The 22,177-nt window shown below is 53.5% G+C and overlaps 5 protein-coding genes and 2 pseudogenes across 5 annotated transcripts; 4 read left to right on the top strand and 3 right to left on the bottom strand.

The window, feature by feature from the left end:
- Positions 1-226: 226 nt before the first annotated feature.
- On the bottom strand, positions 227-3,315 carry SAPIO_CDS3512 (uncharacterized protein; the record flags this gene model as incomplete). Its single annotated transcript, XM_016786290.1, has 5 exons — positions 227-536; positions 627-815; positions 897-942; positions 1,054-1,405; positions 2,593-3,315. The coding sequence occupies 5 exons, from the start codon at positions 3,313-3,315 to the stop codon at positions 227-229; spliced, it is 1,620 nt and encodes a 539-aa protein (XP_016644296.1).
- Positions 3,316-4,159: 844 nt separating this feature from the next.
- Positions 4,160-5,884, top strand: SAPIO_CDS3511 (putative Mitochondrial cytochrome b2; the record flags this gene model as incomplete). Its single annotated transcript, XM_016786289.1, has 4 exons — positions 4,160-4,196; positions 4,298-5,590; positions 5,657-5,730; positions 5,792-5,884. The coding sequence occupies 4 exons, from the start codon at positions 4,160-4,162 to the stop codon at positions 5,882-5,884; spliced, it is 1,497 nt and encodes a 498-aa protein (XP_016644295.1).
- A 4,371-nt stretch (positions 5,885-10,255) lies between these two features.
- On the top strand, positions 10,256-11,586 carry SAPIO_CDS3510 (uncharacterized protein; the record flags this gene model as incomplete). Its single annotated transcript, XM_016786288.1, has 3 exons — positions 10,256-10,401; positions 10,578-11,130; positions 11,245-11,586. 3 exons carry the CDS (start codon positions 10,256-10,258, stop codon positions 11,584-11,586), a joined length of 1,041 nt encoding a protein of 346 aa, XP_016644294.1.
- Positions 11,587-12,192: 606 nt separating this feature from the next.
- SAPIO_CDS3509 (uncharacterized protein) lies at positions 12,193-13,433 on the bottom strand (the record flags this gene model as incomplete). Its single annotated transcript, XM_016786287.1, has 3 exons — positions 12,193-12,876; positions 12,939-13,029; positions 13,321-13,433. The coding sequence occupies 3 exons, from the start codon at positions 13,431-13,433 to the stop codon at positions 12,193-12,195; spliced, it is 888 nt and encodes a 295-aa protein (XP_016644293.1).
- A 174-nt stretch (positions 13,434-13,607) lies between these two features.
- On the top strand, positions 13,608-17,372 carry SAPIO_CDS3508 (annotated as a pseudogene; the record flags this gene model as incomplete).
- A 539-nt stretch (positions 17,373-17,911) lies between these two features.
- On the bottom strand, positions 17,912-20,296 carry SAPIO_CDS3507 (annotated as a pseudogene; the record flags this gene model as incomplete).
- A 726-nt stretch (positions 20,297-21,022) lies between these two features.
- On the top strand, positions 21,023-22,115 carry SAPIO_CDS3506 (uncharacterized protein; the record flags this gene model as incomplete). The annotated part of the gene is made up of 3 exons (XM_016786286.1): positions 21,023-21,136; positions 21,478-21,813; positions 21,963-22,115. The coding sequence occupies 3 exons, from the start codon at positions 21,023-21,025 to the stop codon at positions 22,113-22,115; spliced, it is 603 nt and encodes a 200-aa protein (XP_016644292.1).
- Positions 22,116-22,177: the final 62 nt, after the last annotated feature.

Raw genomic sequence — 22,177 nt, 5'->3', positions numbered from 1 at the left:
GAGGCCTAAGAGATTAATCCCTTCTATTCTGATTGCACCTGGGAGTATCATGAAAAAAAAAGGAAACCCAAAAGAACAAACCAAACCCATAAGCAGACCGTAGAACGACAAACATGCGACTCAGTGTCTAGTCTCTCCTCTAGAAACAAGTATGGAGCACCACTTTCCTCCTCCTTCTATGCGAAATCGAAGTAAAACCCTTAACCCAAAAGTACCATCACGTCCATTACTCCAAGTCCCGTTTACGCACCACGACATACCCCTTACTCAACCTCTTCGGATCTCCCTCCTCCTCCTCGACGCTCGCCTCGTCGCCGTACACCTTCGGCTTCTTCTTCCTCCTCTCAGGCTTGGCCACCGCGGCGGGTTTAGGCACCACCTCGGCCTGGATGATCTTGATGAGGGCGTCGGCGATGTGTTCTCCCATCCAGTTGTAGCCCTCCTCGGTGAGGTGGAGGCCGTCGTCCCAGTACTTTTGCCTTTGCTCGCGCGTGAGGACGTGGTAGGGGAGATGGGCATGGAGGTCGAAGGCGTGACTATATGCTGTCTGTTAGTTACTTCCTCCGTCAAAAAGGAAAATAAATAATAATAAAAAAGAGAGGGCTGGTTGATGGGTAACAGCGTACAAGTTGTGCTCCTTGTGCTTTCGGATGAGGTCGTTGACTTCGTTCCGCGTGTCCGTAGCGAACTGCATCTTGGACCGGCACTCGGGTACGGTCAGGGCAAGGACTTTGGTGCCTTTGCAGAGGGCAATGTCCCACGTTTCGGAGAGACATTCGAAGATTTGGTCGGCGGGGATGCGGAACGCGATGTCACTTGTTCGATGTTAGTAAGGATATGCGCTTTTGGACGAGGAGCTAGGAGACGGAGGAGAAGGGAGGTGGGTCGTGACATACTTTGTGCCGCCGAGGACGATTGCCCATGTGTACTTGTCTTTCTCGACTGTATGTAAAAGACGGGTTAGTACACTAATCATCTTGAAGCCCAAAATATGTAACAGATAATCATGTCTCGATGACGGGAGAAAAAAAATAATAGGAATATCAAACTGACGCTCAGCCTTCGCCCGGTCCACCCACCGCTCCGTACAAACGAGATCCCCGGGCGCGCCCGACACCTTGACGGAGACGGGGAAGGGAAAGGCGGCCCGGAGACGTTCGGCGAGGGTTTCGGCGTAAGGGTGCTCGCCAAGACCGAAGTTGAACCAGCCCGATGTGAGAGAGTCGCCGAAGCAGAGGATCTTGATGCCGGACATTTGGTGGTTTGGTGGGGCGGGCTTGGTGATGGTGAATCGGTAACGGATTTGGAGTCGCGGGGGGTGGGGATGTTGGTTGGCGAGAGCGCGGGGGTAATGTCGTGTTGGGGTAATGGCGGTGGGAGTGGGATGGATGGGCGGTAGGCTGGGCTAGAGAGGGTAGACGTGGGGTTAAGTGAGCTTGACCAGGTGGCCCCTGTAACGTAAAGCTCTCAATGTTGCTGAAGGGAAGTTTGAATAGGCATCAGGAATAACATCCCAGGATAGAGGAACAGCTTGGCACCTTCCCGGCCTCACAGTGCTGACAAACACTTCACTTTGACAGCACTCAGAGCGAGCTGCTGCTGCCTATCGCTTGGGACTGAAGGATCAGGAAGATACCTTCGTACACCGTGCTGCGCTGTCCAGTGATTGTAATGTGATAGAGGCGTCTGCGGATGCCTGATGTGGCCTATGTAGCGCAAATGACAACGCCGCAATCCGCCAGTGGATCAATCGGATTTGATATGAAGCTACTGTAGTAACTAGAACGTTTGATACCATACGGTCCCGCAATGACTTCGTAGGATAACAAGAAGAAGCTGTCCCAGATCCCTCTGGGGCTCTCTACCCGACAAACATTATTCTGTCTGGACACGACGGGTCCGCTGCCTTCTTTATGAGTTTCTGTTGCTTCAGGAGTTTTCGAATGATGCAAGGGTTGGTCCTGTCGAGCAATGCGTGTCGCAGTCATGTTGGAAAACATACATCCCTAACCTAGATCATAGGGTTTAACAAGAGCCTTGTTTTGGCTTCTGATCTTCTGAGAACCAGTACACGGTCGTTTTTTGTTCTAAGGAACGCCGAGAGTTTTCTTCGATGCTTGCCTTGATTTATTGCTTGCAGGCGTGGTACTAATCACGCTGAGGTTGATCTCAGACACTCGTAGCTTCATCATGTGAACCGCACCACATGGGAACAACAAACACTGAACATGACCCTTCAGCTCGAGCCTTGTTTCAACGTCAGTACTATACACACCTATTCTCAAATCAACCTCCTAACTTTTGTGTAATGCCGCTGTGATACATCATCATCAAGCCCACTGTCGCTGGCCTCCCTAGCCAGCGTCAAATATCAATATGTGAAATCCGCCTATTATCATACACGTATCCAAGCACATTCCCACCATGCAAAAGTAGTAGACAGATGCCATTACCTAGACCCCACAACCATGATACCTCATCGTAGACCCCCCAACATCCAACGAAACGCAATCAGTGTTGAAGTTCCACCCTCTTCCCAGGCTCCCAATCGTCCAAACACTGCTTAATATTCACCCAATACCGCAACCTCACCGCCTCCCCCCTCGCCGCCTCCAAATCATCCTCAGCAAACGCCCTCTCCAACACCTCCTCGCTCAGCGCTATCCTTTCGTCATTCACCCTCCTAACCCCTTCTAGCTCCTCCTCCTTGTGCGCCTCCTCAATCTCCTCCCTCGCCTCCATCACGTCGTGAAGGAGGTCCATATCCGCCACCTTGGCCGCCTCGTCCGACGCCACGTCGATCCCCCTCAGCGAGAGGAGGTACTGCGCCCTTAGAAGCGGGTTCGTCAACGTGCGGAAGGCTTCGTTGAGGTGCGCCGAGGTGGCTTGCGCGCGGGTCTTGTGCTTCGCAGCGTGCAGGTCGGGGTGTGCGCGGGCTTGGAGCTGGAGGAATTCGCGGCGTAGGGCGCGGATGTCGATGGGGAAAGAACCGCGGGGAGGGGGCCCTTGGGGAAGCGATTCGGGGAAGAGGTCGTAGTACGTTGTTGGTGCGGTTGTCGTCGTTGTGGAGGATGTGGACGAACTAGCATCGGGTTGGGAGGTGGTGGGAGAGGGGTTCGCGGCCGGAGGGAGGAGAAGACGGTTAGATGTTGAGAGCCAGCGGCGGCGCGTCCGTGTTTGTGGGTTTCGAGGAAGCTCGCTTGATCGGGCTTGTAAGGAGGGAGCTGTGTGAGTTGCGAGAATGGCTGTCCAAGCCGGAGCGGCGGTGCAGCTGCGCGAGCAGACCCGCGCTGCGGAGCGACTGGCTGGTAACATTTGGGAATGGTTGGTTTGTTTTGTTTTTTTCTTTCTTTTTAAAAGGCTATCGAGCTGTGGATCGAGATTGATGTTGACGAGACGTTATTGTGAGTCGTTTGAGGCGTCGGGGTTTTTTAGTCGCTTTTTTTATTTTTCGAGTTTAGAATTGTGACTCTGTTGGGTTTGGGAGATTTTTCGAGGTTCGGAGCTGGCGGAGTTTAGAATGACGTCGCGTCGTCTCGGCTATTAGAGGCAAGATGAGTTCAACGACGACACGTGGTACACATCTCCGTCCAGTGATTTTGCATTCCAACTGCTCAACCGATTTCCGGTAGTTCGACAACACAGAGAATTATTAATATTGTCGGCTTTTCGGGCATCGGAAATTGTAGAGATATCAACCATCTCCGCGGGAACGGATCGAATTGGAGGAATTGGCTCCTCTATCCCAAAAACCGATAATCACCGACTCCGCTGGCTGTCGGATGTAATCCAGCGAAACACGGATTCTTGGGGGTTGCACGCAGCGGCTTTTCAGCGCTCCGAAGTCGGCTTATACCCCCAAAAGCCCCCCAACCGGCGGCGAATCATTGTTCTCAGGCCCAAACACATCCACCTTGAGGCTACGAAGCGAACAGCCATTGATTCCACAATAGCACCCCAGAAACCCACACGTCCTGCCAATCGTCTGACACGGCACACGCTTCTACTTGCCAATATCACTCACTGTATTGCTGGTAACTTGGGCCTAGGTAGTGAGGCAGGGACAGACAGCGCCCCCGTCTCTTCTAAACAGAACCCGTTCTATCGCCCCCACAGCCAACTTCTAGTGGTACTGGGGTACTGGGAACCTCTTGATAAGATGGGAGAGAGCGAAAAGATTCTAAGCCCAGGCGAAGGTATATATTACTTCATATACTGCGTTCCCACTTTGTCCGCCACGACTCGTGACATAAACCCGAGTGCACCCCTTTGCTAACATGTAGTGTGCAAACTCAAGTTGCCAAGCACAACACCCAAGAGAGCTGTTGGGTTACCCTATATGGCACGGTGTATGATGTGACCAACTTCCTTAGCGAGCATCCTGGCGGCTCTAGGGCCATCCTGCGCCTTGCTGGTAAGGACGCAACCGAAGAGTTTGACCCAATTCACCCGCCCGGGACTCTGGATGACGACACGGGCAACGTCGTAAAGGTCGGCAAGATCGATGCCACGGCGTTGCCCAAGCACGACTCCGATAACGAGGAGCATAAGAAGCAGGCCAACTTGACAGAAAGAGACCCTCCCCTGGAGTCTCTGCTCAACCTCGGCGAGATCGAGGCTTTGGCTACCAAGAAGATTTCAAAACGGGCATGGTCCTACTACTACTCCGCCGGCGACGACCTTTGGTCCAAGAGCTTCAACAACCACGTCTACCGCCAGATCCTCCTCCGTCCCCGCATTTTCATCGACTGCATAGACTGTGATCTCTCCACGACGCTCCTCGGCCACAAGGTCGGCCTCCCCATCTTCATCGCCCCCGCGGCCATGGCTCGCCTCGCCCATCCGGACGGAGAACACGGCATCGCGAAGGCGGCGGCCAAGTTTGGCGCGTTGCAGATCATCTCCAACAACGCCTCCATGACGCCGGAGCAGATTGCCGAGAACGCGGCCCCCGGTCAAATCTTCGGATGGCAGTTGTACGTGCAAAAGGAGCGCAGCAGGAGCATCGCCATGCTGGAACGGATCCACAAGATGCGCGACCGGTTCAAGTTCATCTGCTTGACGCTCGATGCTCCGGTTCCCGGGAAGCGCGAGCACGACGAGAAGATGCAGTTCGAGAATGCTTTCGAAGTGAGCGTTGACGGGAAGGGGGATTCGGATAAGAAGCCCGGCGGAGGTGGAGTGGGGCAGCAGCTCTTTTGGGGCACGGCTGCCGATCTTACGTGGAAGACCACGCTGCAGTGGCTCGCCAAGAATACCGATCTGGCCATTGTTCTCAAGGGCGTGCAGACGCATGAGGATGCTTACCTCGCGGCGCAGTACGCGCCTCAGGTCCGCGCCGTCATACTATCCAACCACGGCGGCCGAGCCCTCGACACGGCGCCACCAGCGATCCATACGCTACTTGAGATTCGGAAATACTGTCCCGAGGTGTCTAAGAAGATCGAGTTGTGGGTCGATGGCGGCATTAAGCGCGGCACCGATGTTGTGAAGGCGTTGTGCCTCGGGGCTAGAGCCGTGGGTATCGGACGGGCAGCCCTATTTGGGCTCGGTGCCGGTGGCCAGGCCGGCGTTGAACGGACGTTTGAGAGTAAGTTGGGCTTGAAGTTTCCTTGTGGAGACGTGCCGCAATATACTAACGGAGAAATGAACGTAGTCTTGAAAGCAGAGACGGAGACTTGCGTACGGCTCCTTGGGGCCAACTCGGTTCACGAACTCGGCCCTCACTTTGTAAGTGGCGATCCTAGCCTATAGTCTCGCGGTCATGTTTTAACAGTTTCTTTCTTCTTAGGTTAACACTCGCATGGTCGAGAGGGATATCTATGATGGGCCAAGCGGCCTCGATATCGCTGGGCTGTGGACGGCGCCGACAGCGAAGCTCTAAGTTGTGGGGCATGTCCACCATCAATGTAGAAAGGGATGGGAGTGGGCGATCTTTGACAAGAATTTGGTTCCTGAGGATACTTGTTTATACTATCCGATATATGGCGTTATAGTTGAGTAGTAGTGGCGCCTTCCATAATTGGATATTCTCACTTTCTCGCCGAGAAGATTGTGGGAAACCAAGCCGCTGACGACAATTACTCCCTAGCCCTCAGGTTCCAAGTCTGGATGTGGCCGTGGAATCTGTAGGACTTTTCTTCCGTGTCCCGGTTAGAGCTAATGTACGCGCCAAACCAATGGGAGGATTCAGGTGACGGTGTTCCAAGCCACACTCGGGCACGCCGCGATAGCACTTTAGATATTGGTTACTTTGAATATTGTGTCTCGATTATTCGTGAGAAGCTTTTTGGGTGTTGGTGGGCCAAGGAAAAAGAAAAAGAAAAGAGAAGGAAAGTGGTGGACACCAAAATGGGAGCTATAGGCGTTGGACCAGCGAAGTAGAGGTAAGAGGAATCAATTGGCCGCAATGCACAAAGTGGGTGTGGAGCGGGCATGCCCGTGTGGTCGTTGATAGGGCCAAGACTCTCTTGATACTCCAAATGTTCTATTGTGTGTCGCGTGCCTCCAGGTTTCGGTGAGGCAGCAACGGTGATGGGCTGATGGACTGGGCAATGGACTGACACAAACAGACTAGTTGTTTGATTCCTCTCGGAGCACTTGAAACTATTGACTGTTGGTATTTTAGGTTCTCCCCGTACAAGTAGAGCTAAGAGCAAGACCGTTTTTATGTTGGTGTTAATCAAAGTGAGACGAGCGATGGCGATGTGTCCGAGATGAGAGGGGGTCATAGTCTACAGCCAGACTTGAGCTCCTGAATATGATGTTTGGGAAGTGTAACCAGAACTACAGGTACTTTGTAGAATGGAGAATGATTAATGATTTCGAAGTGCTCATGGCGACAATTGAACTTCGTTTTCAATCAACGACATGACAGGAACTTAGTTTCTACTGACAAAAGCGGCTCAAAGCATTACACTAATTATTGGTTGGGCCGTTCGGGGAGCACGGCGAGCTTGCTTTTCTTTTGGGCGTCCAAGTTGCCAGTCTGCATGTCTCAGCTCGGCTATCAATGGTGGTATCCTTTTGCATTGTCTGTTCCTCTTTTCTCACTTCTCTTTTAAGGATTTTTTTCCGCTTCTTTTTTCCTCAAGTGATAGATATCTTAATCTTTGGTATGGCTGGCTGGCATCAAACATATCTCGCCGAACAGAATTGCTTCGCCTTATAACAAGCGAAATGGAGATTAATTCACTGATTCAAGGGTCAAAGCAGAAATTTGTAAGTTTGGAACAAAGCTCCGAGAGATGCCGTGTTCATGCCGGCAATATTGCCCAGTTTGGCCAGGAAATCCCTTCTCTCAATGTCGCTTTGTGGATCTCGCAGTCGGTCGTACATTTGCAATGAAACGGAGATTGGCGAGGTACGAGCCCTCATAGGACGTCAGTGGGAAATCAAAATTGCGGGAGGGTGACCATGGGGGACTGGGCAGACTAGGAACGGGGGGTGGTGGAGAAGAGGCAACGGGCCATGGACCTGGCTGGGTCTTGGTAATGGATGCCCCGGAGAGTCGTGCCTCTTGCCACCGGGACGTTGGGGCACGGAAAATGGAGGGGCCTTTTGCTCGACATCGTGGGTCTCGAATAGCCAAACAGATGGAGGAAATTCGAAATCTCCGTAAAGCTCTCTCCACCAGATGACCTGACATCTGGGGAGCCCTAGTGATCCAGTGGACCACGGATGCGTATTCGTAGATTACCTGGGGAGCACAATTGGCGAAAGAGTTTTTAAGGTTTAATCTGGGGTTCTGCTGCTCTAACGGGCTGGTAAAATTGCTGGGTTACTAGTGTAGGTGCAAGTGTAGATATCTCAGAGTGTGGCTATTTTCTCTTGGTTTTCTGGAAGATCTTGACCGCGAAAGTTGAGACGAAATCAGAATAAGCTGCATTTTCGATGTCGAATGCGCCTTCCACATTCTTGGGAGGACACTTTCACATGCGCTAAAGCTCAAGAGCCGAGGATTGATCCATCGATCAGCTGCAGAAAGCCAACCCAAGCCAATTCCTTCCCGAGAAGAGCGAAGAGCAGCGGTACCTGGTGTGTACTTTGTCCGTCTGCATCAGACAAGTATCTTCGTACCTCGTACACTCCATGGCGCATTGGGTATTAGTGCCAGATTGTTACCGGGCTACTTCGATCCAGTCTCCATTTGAATGTTTGTTCCCTATCGTTTCTATTACCAGGAGGGTATTAGTGGCATGAAGCGGTGCTGGCCGTCGATAGATTACTCTGCTATGTACATTTTTGCACTGCGGCGGGGAGTTTCTCGGTCCGCGCTATGGTGCCAGCTTATCCCGATGCGGCTTGTACTTTGCTGGTATCAACCCATCAACCCAGCCCAGGCCAGCTGCACCGTTACCCTCTGCGTCAGGACTGCAATCTTCCTCCGGAGTAATAATAATAATAGTAATCTCTCTCAATGGTACACTAGTGTACAAAGGTAGCGTAGTGTAGTGTAATGCAAGGAGGGAAGGGCAACGCCACACACACCCCGCCTCTTCAACCCCGGCTCGCCCTCTCGTCCGAGTCTTGCGGAGATGCTCGGGGTGCCTCCCAATTTGGCAATTCCTCCCCTCTGTCTTCTTGTCGTGTGCCACCACCCTGGTCGGCACCAGGCCAACCTAGTCAACTTTTTCGCTGATCTGTGCGTGTTAATCCTTGCTGATTTCTTGCTCCTCCTGCGGTGCAAAAAGCTAGACGCCATTCCGGATCGGCTCCCATACTGCCAAGTTCTGCCAAGTAATATGGGGAACACCATCCACAACCTCCTCTCCCCACTGCAGTTTGGACCAGCAACCACCTCCTCTTGGCCCGGGTTCTAGCTAGTCCTAGTCGAGACCAACTCGCCTCACCAGCATCGTGTTTTTTTCTCTCGATCTCGCTCAATTTCCCCTCCGGGCCCTCACTACCGACCAACTGCGCCGTACGAAGTATTATCGTCCCACTCGTTTCTGGGCTTGCGTCTGGCGCATGGTACCTTGGCGGTACGCCAAACGTGCAATGGAGTTGGAGTTCCAGCACACTCAGGTGCCAAGATTTCAAGATCAGTGTGTCTTGCTGGCTCTGCTGTTGGTTCCGCTCCACGCTCCATGCGGAGTGAAAAAGCTGGGGATGAGGCTACCACACTAATGAGCTTGGTCCTTTCTTGTACCACCCGCACCACCCACTAGGGGAGAAAACCCATGGCAAAAGATCCGGTGCCTTTTCTTGGGGTTTGCTTGTTGAAATCTGTGGGGTCTCCAGGAAAGCCAATTTGACGCTACTCCCGGAGATGTCTACCAGATTTGGATTGAGCAGTGAACCGCGAGCTTCGAAGACACCACAGTCAAATTCGATAGAGGGATTCTCATAGGATCCTACTTGAGTGTTACTGGGGAACAATTCTGATCGCGGGTGCCACCAATCTCGATCCTCCGGGTTCGAATAAGGCGAAGGTGCTGAGTTAGTGTCTTGTCATTGTATAAGTGTGCCAACTGGTGATGTTTGTTGACCAGTCTGGTGTCTCGGGGATTGCGGTTGCCAACCTATTGATCCGTCCTCTTGTTACATTGCCTCCCCTCCCCTTGCCTAGCATCCCCAGGCCTATCCACTGCAACATTGATACATGCATCGTCCTGCTTCGTGCTACGAGGACGCGATTGGTGTTCTTGAACCCCCCTTCCCCCTTCAATGCTCGTTCTTCCACCGTGGCTGGCCGGGCTCATCATGATTTGTACGATGTTCTCCGTACACTCCCGTTTCCCATTCCCACTCCCCATCGCCACATTGTTGCTGGCGCGCTGCTTGGTCCGAGTTAGTCGTTCGGGACCCCTTCTTCATTCTCATGTGCTTTTGCTTCACCATTGAACCAGACTATCCCTGTGTTACCCGTCACTACTTCCTAGAATCGAGATCTAAAAGTACAACTGTAAATATATATAGATCAAGCGCACCCACCCGTCCCCAGTGGCCTCCCTAGTCTCACTTCCAGTCCCACCCTATCCTGGCGAGAACTTTGTTCGTGAACCCTTGCCCCATCCTCCCGTCGACACCTCTCCATTCCCCACCTCTCATCTATTACTTCGTCGTCTCTCGTTTCCGCCCTTATACGAAGTATAAGTAGGACCCATCTTGCCCCGTCTCTTTGGTAACCTACCTTCCTCCCTTCCCTCTCATCTCCTTCGCCGATCCCCGTTCCGCGCCCCCTGTATATAGTCGCGAACTCGAATCGAGTCTTTCCCCTCGTCGATCCCGCAAGCAATCACAAACGACAACCATGGCGAGCGACAAGGACATCAAGAATGAGACGGAGTTCGTTGCTCCCGCCGCTAAGAAGCGCGGTTGCGTCAACCACTGCAAGCGCTTCTGGTGGGTGTACTTGATTGGCACCATCGCCGCAATCATCTTGATTGTCTGTCTCATGTAAGTGTGCAACTGCTCTTCTCCCCCGCGGTCTAACACGGCAATTGGCATTGCACGAAGTGGTATTTCGTGAAAACATCGCACCTTTGCAACTTCCTTTGCCAATCTTCCAAGATCTTCGTTGTTCTCTACCATGAGTGACTCCCTCACTAACATGAGCTGCTTCCCACCTGCAGCATCTTTGTCGGTGTTCCCAACATCGCCCAGAACAAGCTTGACGATGCCGAGCTCACACTTGACTCCATCGTCATCTCCCAAACCAAGCCCAACTCCTACAACATGGCCGTCAACTCCACCATCCGCACCGACGGCAAGACCCACGCCACCATTTCCCCTTTCACCGGCGTCATGTACCTCGAGGACCTCGAGCCCCATACGCCCTTCGCCAGCGTCAACTTCCCCGAGACCACTTCGGAGAAGGAGCAGATCGTCAAGGTCGACCAGCTCGTCGAGGTCACTAACATGGATGCGTACACTACTTTCAACACCTGGTTGCTCCTAAACGAGACTCTTCGGTTGACTATCGAGGGCGATACCCACGTCAAGGTTAAGGGTATTTCGAAGAAGTTTGGCGTTACTTTTAAGAAGACTGTTGAGCTCAAGGGCATCAACGGCTTCAAGGGTCTCAAGGTCCACGAAGACGAATCACAGGTGGACCCTATGGTGAAAACGAAGAACTACAAGGGTGTCGTCGACGTTCCCAATGCCTCCATCCTCACCATCGACATCGTACGTTCCCTTTACCACATTTTTCTTTATATTTGTTCTCGCAAAAAAAAAAAAGAAGAAAAAAAAAAAAAAAAAAAAAAAAAAAAAAAAACTAGTCTCTAACGACAAATCTAGGGCAATGCCACCTTCGTCAACATGTACAATGGCGAGGATATTGGCACCGTCTACATGGACAACCTCATCCTCTCCCCCGGCGTCACCACCGTCTCCATCTACGCAGACATCGATCAGGCCCCCGTCCTCAATGCCATGACCACCCAGCCCCACTGTGTTGACGGCGTTATCCCCTTCAGCATGAAGGGTAAGGACGTCACCCGCGACGGCGAGGAGATCCCCTACTTCGCCGGCGCCCTTAGGGCCCTCACTCAGGAGGTTGATATTCCCCTCAAGCAAGCCTTTGCTGACGCTGGTCTTAAGGACCTGAAATGTCTTAACGTTAGTAGTAAGAAGGAGTAGATGACCACTTTTTGTTGGGTTTTAGCGAGGGGGTTGCCAATTTGGATTAGGTCTGATGAGGAAGATGTATGGGGAAAGTAATTTTTTTTCTTTCCATGTTTATCTATGAAATCTCGCTTGGGTCGAGATGAATTGTGCTGTATGAGCTTTTTCCAACCCGAATGGAACTTGATACCTCTCGGGAGTTTCTGAGTCGGGGTGGATATACGGAATGGAATGGAATGGGGATATCCAGTTAGCAGTTAGCAACCAGCTCTCATGATACCAGTTAACTGCATACCTAATGGAGATCAATCGATGGATACAAAGTTGCCCAGGATGGTGCAATATTTTCACCTGCAAAATCGCAACCTCTACCGAGGAATCCGCAACGTGAACACGAAGATCCAACTCCGAGTTACACTGGGGTATCTACAAAACCAATGCCCTCTTATTTTCGTGAAAGGAAACCCGGAATAAACCGTCCCCCGCATCAAACTACGGAGTAGGTGAAACACCCGGATGGCAGTGTAATAAGGATCTACCCCGTGGGGAAGATTTTTCAAGAGGTCCACGATCATATGCTACCGAGGACGAACGAGCTCCCAACATGGGGGGTGGTGTTATCTACTCCATCCTTCTCCGCTTCGACAGTCCCCCCGGCCCCGACTTGGCGGATACGACCCCCACCCCACCACCAGAACCAGAAGCAGGCACAAACTCCACCCTCCCTGTCGCGGCTCTCTCGACCTCCCTCTCCTTCCTCAGCCTCTCCTGAGCCGCCCTCAACCCCTGGCGATGAGCCCAATCCGGAAACGCTCCGGGATCCCAGAGATCCTTGGGTAGTGTCGTGGCGTACTGCGCCGTCGGGTCGTCGTCGAGACCCGTGAATTTGAGGAGCTTGTCCATGAGGGCCGGGTTGCGCAGGGCTGGGGAGGATTCGAGCTTGGCGTTGAAGTGGATGCCTTTGTCTTTGAGTTCGAGGAAGTTGGTGACTTTTTTGGTGAGGGCGGGAGGAGGGGAGCCTGGTGGTGAGGGTGGGAGGTCTAGGTTGGGATGGCTGGGGAGGGTGAGATCGCGGAGGAGGGCGCGGGTGGAGGTGTAAGGGGAGCCTGGTGGGATGGGGAGATCTAGTTCTTGATCTGGCTCCGGGAGGTCCGCTATCGCTGGCTCGCTGGGCCCAAGCATGGGACCGACGAAAGGCGTTGGTGTTGATGGTGATGGTGTTGCTGGAGATAGTGGCCCTGTTGGGGGTACTTGGGGCTCTGGTAGCTTTTCATCTGCAGGTTTTGATGATGGCCTGGATTTATTCTGGAAAGGCGATGTCAGTTTACGATGATATAAGTCGAGGGGGCTTGCAAATGATGTCTTACCTCTTGAGGTGCAGGAGGCTGCAGTTGGATATCCTCCTCCTCACTACTGCTCTCATAACTAACAAGCCCGGCCATGACGGTAATCGGGGATCTATCTGTCAGGGAAATTGGTCAATTAAGCCAGAACGAATTATATATAATTCTCTCCCAACAACTAGAAGTGCGTATTGATGCTAAAAATCACCACCGTTTGGCTTGAGTAGAGTCAAATTTATACACTGAGATCGTTCAGCCTAGTCCGAATGTCCAGTTTGAGATGATCGCGAAGCTTGGAGCAAGGAAAGTGACTTCGGTACAGTCAAATGTGGGGGTTTCGGCAAAACGTCGGCTTACTAACACAACCTCCAATCAAGCCCATTTAACAAAAGTATATCAAACTCACACGGAGCACTTCACAAGCCTCGTCTCACAAGCCTCGTCTCGTCGTACCGAGTCCGCCTCAAGGCATCCATCGCTCTTGATATCCACCCCGCCATCCGCCGCCTTCGTTGACATTGTTATATCCCTCGAATGGATGCCGGTATCGATAATACAACCTGAAGATAACAAAAAGGGACATATCATCAAAAAAGTACGGACTTTTGACACAGATCTCAGCCGACGAGCCACAAGTAGTCCTGAGGGGGGCGAAAAAAATTTAAAAAAAAAACCTCTACATTTGGGATAACCATGGCTCGTCTTAGAGACACCCGCTCACCATCGCCAGGAAGACACCACCGGAAAGATGACGATCGACGCGACAGGGATCGCCGTGATGACGGTAGGGGCTATCGCGCCCGGTCGCGCAGCCCTGGAGATGTAAGACGACAAATCCATCGCAGGACCGCCGATGACGCGGCGGCGTCATCATCATCATCATCAACTAACCATTATCTGCAGCGCCGGTATCGCGACAGACGGGACCGCGATCGCGATCGCGATGATTCGTACCGACGCAGAGACCGATCGGTAGACCGCCGAGATGACGACGCATATAGAGGAAACCGGAGAGACCGCCGAAGATCATCGCGCGACCGATACGCCGACCGCTCGCCTGACAGGCGCCGTCGCGATGATAGAGATTATCGTGGTAGGCGAGACGACTCCAGAGACCGTACTCGTAGCCGTCGAGATGGCACACCTGACTCCCGGCCTCGCAGCAGGCATGATGACAGTCGTCAGCGGGCCCAGCCCTCAAAAGATAGTAGCATGAGCCCTTCTTCGACTGCCAACGATGTACGTTCATACCCCTGCACCAAGGCGCCATCATCGGCATCAACCTCACCATCATCCATCGTCATGCAATGTGCTAACTACTCGCGCTCGTCGTCGCAGACTGCCAAGGCTAAGTCCGCACAACCGCAATCCGAGGCTGACAAGAAGGCCGAGAGGCTCGCCAGGATTGAGGCCTGGAAGAAGAAGAAGGAAAGCAAGGCTGCCAAAGAGAACGACGCCAACCCTCTCCAGACGAGGAAACTGCTCGCTGAAATGGACGAAAAGGCTAACCGGCCCTCTGCCGCCGCCTCACCTGTTGTTGAGTCTCCCGCTTCTGCATCGTCTGCCGCAAGGCAACCGTCTGTTCCAGCAGATGCGTCACCCGCTACGTCGTTCACAGGAAAATTCGAGCCTAAAGCCATTATTGCGAAGAAACCCCCATCCGCTACTGCATTGAAACCGGCAACCGGATCCGTCCTAGGCTCGATTCCCGGCCCCAACGGTGCGGCCAAGCCTCTCTCGGTCCAGCCCGCTAAGAAGCTTGCCGACTTCCGGGCGAACCATGGAAACATGAACAGTTTCGGTTTCCAGAAGCAAGGTGACAAGCTCGCCAACAAGCGCAAGATTGACCTTGATGAAGAAGTTGCGTCCAAGAGAAAATTAGTCAAGTTGCCCTCGCTTCCTATTGAGGCTGATGACACCCCATACGCTGACCAAGATGATGGAGAGTCGGATGCTGATGACGTCGTCGCTACTGAAGAAGAAGAGGCTGCCGCTGTACGTGCTGCGCATGAGAAGCGTATGCAGCAGGAAAACAACCAATCTGCCGAGGAGTTGGGAGACACTGTGATGGTGGACGGCCCTGCTGCGCCACAGACCAACGGTACGACCGCCGCAGAACTAGCCGAGGAAAATGGCGAGCCTGCAGCACCCGCGCCACAGGCAGCACCTGATGCGATGCAAGTTGATGAGGAGGCTGCAGAGGAAGAGGAGGAAGAGGAAGAAGTCGACCCCCTCGATGCATTCATGGCGGACTTGCAAACCCAGACTAAGAAGAGGGCGCCGGGTAGGACAGCCACAACGAAAAAGGCTCCCGAGCCCGAAGCTTACTTTAGTGACGATGACTTTGCCTTTAGAGATAAGGCGGATGCCAGTGCTCTCGCAGCTGCGCAACAACCCATCAAGCGCCGGAAAAACAAGGACTTGCCAACGATCGATTACAGCAAGTTAGATCTCGAGCCCATCAGGAAGAACTTCTGGGTCGAGCCCGCCGAGCTGAGCGCCTTGACGGAAGCCGAGGCTACCGAGTTGCGGTTGGAGCTGGATGGCATCAAGGTCTCTGGCAAGGATGTCCCCAAGCCCGTCCAGAAATGGGCGCAGTGCGGGTTGACTCGCCAAACCTTGGATGTTATTGAAACCTTGGGCTACGAGAAGCCCACCCCTATCCAGATGCAGGCTTTGCCTGTCATTATGTCGGGCCGCGACGTGGTCGGAGTGGCGAAGACCGGGTCTGGTAAAACTATTGCGTTTCTGCTGCCCATGTTTCGACACATCAAGGACCAGTCCCCGCTCAAGGATAACGAGGGGCCTATTGGTCTCATCATGACCCCGACGAGAGAGCTGGCTGTACAAATCCACCGCGACTGCAAGGCCTTCCTAAAGACGATGGGTCTGCGGTCAGTATGCGCCTATGGAGGTGCTCCCATTAGCGAGCAGATTTCGGAGCTGAAGCGCGGCGCCGAAATCGTGGTCTGCACCCCTGGCCGCATGATTGACTTACTCGCAGCGAACCAAGGTCGAGTGACAAACCTAAAACGAGTCACCTACGTCGTTCTTGATGAGGCCGACCGAATGTTCGACATGGGCTTCGAACCGCAAGTCATGAAGATCTTCGCTAACATGCGACCGGATAAGCAGACAATTCTCTTCTCCGCGACCATGCCTCGCATCATCGATGCTCTGACTAAGAAGGTTCTGAAGAACGCCGTGGAGATTACGGTGGGCGGCAGGAGTGTTGTCGCACCCGAGATCACGCAGCTCGTTGAAGTCAGGGAAGAGAAGTCGAAGTTCCTTCGGCTGCTTGAGTTGCTTGGCGAGTTGTATGAGGAGGATGAGGATGCAAGAACGCTGATCTTTGTGGAGCGCCAAGAAAAGGCAGACGATCTGCTCAAGGAGCTCATGATCAAGGGCTACCCTTGCATGTCGATCCACGGCGGCAAGGATCAAGTCGACAGAGATTCCACCATTTCTGATTTCAAGAAGGGTATCGTGCCCATTTTGATTGCGACGTCCGTTGCTGCTCGGGGACTTGACGTCAAGCAATTGAAGCTGGTTGTCAATTATGACGCTCCTAATCACTTGGAGGATTACGTGCACCGGGCTGGCCGAACGGGCCGCGCTGGAAACAAGGGAACCGCCGTCACTTTTGTGACTGAAGAGCAGGAAAACTGTGCCGCGTGCATCGCCAAGGCTCTTGAGCAGAGTGGTCAACCCGTGCCGGATCGCATCAAGGAGCTTCGCACGGCCTATCGTGAAAAGGTGAAGTCTGGCAAGGCCAAGGAATCTTCTGGTTTCGGAGGCAAGGGTCTCGACAGGCTCGACCAAGAACGGGAAGCGGCGCGCTTGCGTGAGCGGAAGACCCACAAGGCGGAGGGTGAAGAAGAAGAGTTCAAGGAGGACAGCAAAAAGCCCACCGAGGAAGACAAGTCCAAGGCGGGCGTCTCGATCAAGGCGGCCGTGTCGGCCATCGTCTCCCGCGACGCCGCCAAGGCGCAGGCCGAGGCGAAGGCAGCTGCCAAAGATGCCTCGACGTCCAAGGATCCCCTCGACAAGGTCTCCTCCGCCGTCAGCGCCATCAATACCCGTCTTGGCAAGGCCGGCCAGCTCCGCACGGGCCAGCCCATCGACAACAAGGGCCCCGATGCCGGCGCCTTCCACGCGACCCTCGAGATCAACGACTTCCCTCAAAAGGCTCGCTGGGCTGTCACCAACCGCACCAACGTCGCCAAGATCCTCGAGGCCACTGGGACGTCCATCACCACCAAGGGAACCTTTTACCCCGCGGGCAAGGAGCCACCTTCCGGCGCCGACCCGAAGCTGTACATTCTCGTCGAGGGAGACACCGAGCTCGTGGTGGCCATGGCCCTTCAGGAACTTACGAGGTTGTTGGAGGAGGGCACGAGAGCTGCGGAGGATGCTATGAGCAGAGCTCCCGCGTCGGGAAGATACACGGTGACCTAAGGTCCCGCTCTTCTTTTTCCTTTTTTTTTTTTATATATTCTACAGGACATATTTTTGACGTTTGCCTTTTTTCTGTTCCTAGGGGGCTTCACGGAGCGGAGTTGATGCATGCGTTCGAAGGAAGTGTCCTTTTTCTTCGAGACACCTGGACAAAACGGGGCGTTTGTTTGTTTTCCTTAGGCAGCTTAGACCTAGCTACGAAGACGGAGAAAAGAAAAGAATTTTTTTATTGATGCCTTTGTGACATACATTCTCTCGTGAACTGGAACATTCCTATCCTGAACGAGAAATTGGCACTCGAACTTCGGGAGTTTTATCAAGTTTCAGGGCTCGAGGATAGGTAGACCGACCTATATATATATATATATATATTGTACAGTGAACTTAGTTATGAGCGATGTGGATAGTTTCTTACACGGATATCAATCATCTAATCTACATTATTCTAAATCAAACCAACTCCAAACCAGGCCACCCTCGACCATGCTATATTTTGCCTCCTTTCTTTTTAATTCCGACATCATTTCGCATTTGCCCCCCTAAGCCTTGACAACCTCGAGGCCAGACTCGTCGCCCTTGATGACCACACTGGCTGTATCACCCGTGCGAATCTCGCCCCTAATAATCTTGTCCGCAAGTCCATTGCCAATCTCATTAGTAATGAGCCTATTGAGCGGCCTCGCGCCGAACCGCGGATCATAGCCCCTCTTGGCAAGCCAATCCCGCACATCGTCGGGGACATCGAGCACGATACGGCGGTCATCCAGACGCGCCTGCAGTTCCCGGAGACGAATGTCGGCAATCTCGCGGATGGCCGCCTCGCCGAGCCTCTTGAAGATGATGAAGGAGTCGATACGGTTGAGGAACTCGGGAGGGTAGTTCGCCGCCACGACATCCATGACGGCCTGCTTCACCTCGGGAGCGACCTCGCCGTCTGGAGACTCCTTGTACGGGTGGATGGTGTTAGCGCCGACGAGGATATCGGCGCCGAGGTTGGAAGTGAGCACGATGATGGTGTTTCGGAAATCGACCTTGTGGCCCTGCGCGTCGGTGAGGTAACCCTCGTCGAGGACCTGGAGGAGCAGCGCGGAGATGTCGCGGTGCGCCTTTTCGAACTCGTCGAAGAGGAGGACGGCATAGGGTTTCCGGCGCACGGCCTCCGTCAGCTGGCCGGCGTCTTCGTAACCCACGTAACCGGCGGGCGATCCGATGAGACGCGAGATGGTGTGCTTTTCCTGGAACTCGCTCATGTCGAAGCGGACGACGGCCGACTCAGTCGAGAAGAGGAAGCCCGCGAGCTTCTTGCAGAGCTCGGTCTTGCCGACGCCCGTGGGTCCGAGGAAGAAGAAGGAGGCGAGAGGGCGGTTGTCGCCGCTTAGGCCGGCGCGCTGCAGACGGACGGCATTCGACACAGCTTTGATGGCTTCGTCTTGGCCGCGGACGGACTGCTGGAGCATCTCCTCCATGTGGACGAGCTTCTCGATGTGGCCGGATGTGAGTTTCGATACAGGGATGCCCGTAATCCTCGAGACGACGGCGGCGATATCGTCGGCGGTGACCGCATCATGAATTAACGTGGTACCGCTGCTGCCCTCCGACTCGGCTTGCTCTTCTTCTTTGGGTAGCTTTGCTTCAAGGCTTGGAATAATACCGAATCGTAGCTCCGAGGCCCGGGCGAACTTTCCCTCGCGCTGGGCCTGGTCTAGCTCGATGCGGGCGGCATCAAGCTCCTCCTGAGTCTTCTTCACTGCGCCAATCTCACTCTTTTCCTTCTCCCATTGAGCGGTCAGTTGCGAAACCTCATCCTGGAGTGCCTTCAAATCGCTCTCGAGTTTCTCTCTTCGCTCGCGGCTCGCAATGTCCTTTTCCTTTCTCAAACTTTCCAGCTCAATCTGGATGGTCATTATCTTTTGGTCGAGAGCCATAATATCTTCCGGTTTCGATTCGTGCTGAAGCTTGAGGTGGCTCGCCGCTTCGTCCATGAGATCGATGGCCTTGTCGGGCAGGAATCGGTCGGTAATGTATCGGTTGGAATAGGTCGCAGCGGCAACGAGAGCACCGTCGGTAATCCGCACACCGTGGTGTACTTCATACTTGTCCTTGATACCGCGAAGGATGCTGATGGTATCTTGGACGGTGGGTTCGTTGACAAGGATGGGCTGGAAACGCCGCGCAAGTGCCGCGTCCTTTTCGATCTGCCGATATTCGTTTAGTGTAGTGGCGCCGCAACACTGAAGCTCGCCACGAGAGAGAGCGGGCTTGAGAAGGTTCGATGCGTCGATGGAGCCCTCAGCCTTGCCTAGTCCTAGCAGGATATGAAGTTCGTCGATAAACAGAATAACCTTGCCCTCTGCTTGTTGGACTTCTGTTAAGACCTTTTTTAACCTCTCCTCGAAATCACCTCTGTATTTGGCGCCGGCGATGAGAGAGCCTAGATCAAGCGCGATCACGCGCTTGTCCTTGATACTCTCGGGGACATCGCCCCGAATGATCCGCGCGGCGAGCCCTTCTAATATGGCAGTCTTTCCTGTACCCGCATTTCCGATCAGCACGGGGTTGTTTTTCGTCCTTCGCGATAGGATCTGAATCGTTCGCTGGATCTCGCTGTCTCGGCCGATGACGGGATCGAGCTTGCCTGCTTTCGCCTTGGCCGTGAGATCGATGCCGAACTCTTCGAGGGCAGACTTTTCGGGTTCGCCACCAAGGTTCATACGGTGGGTGCCGCCGGGAGGATGAGGTCGACCATTTGCGTAGCTTCGGGTGGCGATGGCAGGACCAAGGTGGGAGCGGAGGATCGGTATCGCAGCGGAAGAGGCTCGTAGGGGTAGTATCGAGGTTGGTTTGACCAGCCTAGCCCCAGAGGAAGCTGGGAGTGCTATCCTCCTCGAGGTGGTGGCTAAGAGTTGCCGGCGTGCTGCTAACATGGCTGTGAGCTAAATTGGCAATTCTTTAGTTTCTAGCCGTATTCGATGCTTGGTGTACAAGGCAAGGCAATGCAAGCACCAAGGTTCGAATACGGAACGAAGATTTATACAGTGCAGGATTGTGAATTGAAGAGAGTTTCTAAGCAGGAAAAATACACCCTTTTAGCAGGAGGAGTTGACAGACATGACGCTCCATATATAGACCCAATGGATCATCATCTCATGGAATCGTCATGAGATTTCTAGATAGCGTCAAGTTTCTGGCAGTTTCCAAGCTCCGCTGGCAGGTGGCAGAAATCACGTCGTGTGAGGGTGGACCTTATCGATAAGGCTCCACTCGCCCACTCATGCCTTCCTTCACTGCTCTTCTTGCGCCAGGACCTCAGAACATCCGGCTGAACCTCGGCGCCTTGACCGGCAAAACCTCTCGAAGAAGGTGAAAGAAATCTGTTGCACGCCGACGCCCACTTTTCCAAATAGGGTTTAGCGCCTGAGGGTTTTCGCTGCTGCTTCGCACAAATCGCTGGCCTTCCTACTCCACGAGAAAGAAATCCAAGCAACAAGAAATCCGGGCGCATACTAACCAAACGACAACAGGGCTCGGTCAACAGGATTCGAATTTCCTTTTCTTCCTTCTGATACTTCCTGTTTCTTGTTCCTCCCTTTCCCCCAATTCCCCTTTAACCTCGACGATCCAACAGTCCACTTCGACAACAATCATCCACAATGTCGGCTCAGCCTACCACCAAGAAGTTCGGCTCGTCGACCCGGGCGGTCCCTCACGCCTCTCAGAAGGCCCAGAAGTGGTATCCTACTTCTGACGAGCCTCAGAAGAAGCAGGTATGTGGCATTGATTCTGGTGGTGTGATATAATTCTCCCTTCACCCTCGTGCTCGGTATCTGCGTGGGACACAAAAATTTCGGACGGTATAGGGCATGGAGGGGTCTTGGGTTTCCCAAAGAAGGAAGGAAATATATCAAGATTTCGAAATCGACGGCACCACCTCCTCGACACCAGGGAAGAAAGGAAATCGGAATCTCGCGATGTCTTTGAACTGTGGCATAGGGCGGTGAATGGATTCTTGCGAGGCCGAGCTGGCATCTGATCCGCATTCAATCACACAATGCATACCTCGGCGACACGAAAACAGCTAACACTTCTTTCTTCCTCCGAACTGCAGGTCCGCAAGGCTCTCCGCCCCTGGGCCCCCCGATCCACGCTCCAGCCCGGAACCATCCTCATCCTCCTCGCTGGCCGCTTCCGGGGTAAGCGCGTCGTCCTCCTCAAGGCCCTCGACCAGGGTGTCCTCCTTGTCACCGGCCCCTTCAAGATCAACGGTGTCCCCCTCCGAAGAGTCAACGCCCGATACGTCATTGCGACATCCTACAAGATCGACATCTCCGGTGTGGACGCCAAGAAGATCGAGGAGATCTCTCAACCCAAGTACTTCGTCGGCGAGAAGGAGAAGGAGAAGGCCGGTGAGGAGGCCTTCTTCAAGCAAGGAGAGCAGCCCACGGTATGTTGGAACAACAAAGGGGGCTATCATGCCAACCCCCTCCCCCCTTTTTTTCCCACAACTTCCCTAGGCGGGGTGGTGGGACAGGTAACCCCTCCTATGATATGGTATGGTTTTTGCTAACGCCTTTTTGTTTATCTTGTCTACAGAAGAAGGAGGTGAGCAAGAACCGTGTGGAGGACCAGAAGGCCGTCGACAAGGCCCTTATCGCGAACATCAAGAAGGTCGAGTTCCTCGCCAGCTACCTCGCTACTTCCTTCTCCCTGCGAAAGGGCGACAAGCCCCACGAGATGAAGTGGTAAACGAGCAAACAGCAGCGCAGGGAAGAAAAACGGTATCGATTCTGGTTCTTGGACGTCGCGTG

Source organism: Scedosporium apiospermum (genome assembly GCF_000732125.1).
Source record: "Scedosporium apiospermum strain IHEM 14462 chromosome Unknown SEQ_SAPIO_0088, whole genome shotgun sequence".
Taxonomy (NCBI): Eukaryota; Fungi; Ascomycota; class Sordariomycetes; order Microascales; family Microascaceae; genus Scedosporium; species Scedosporium apiospermum.
The sequence above is the reverse complement of the archived record's forward strand: the minus strand, read 5'-3'. Positions and strand labels throughout refer to the sequence as shown.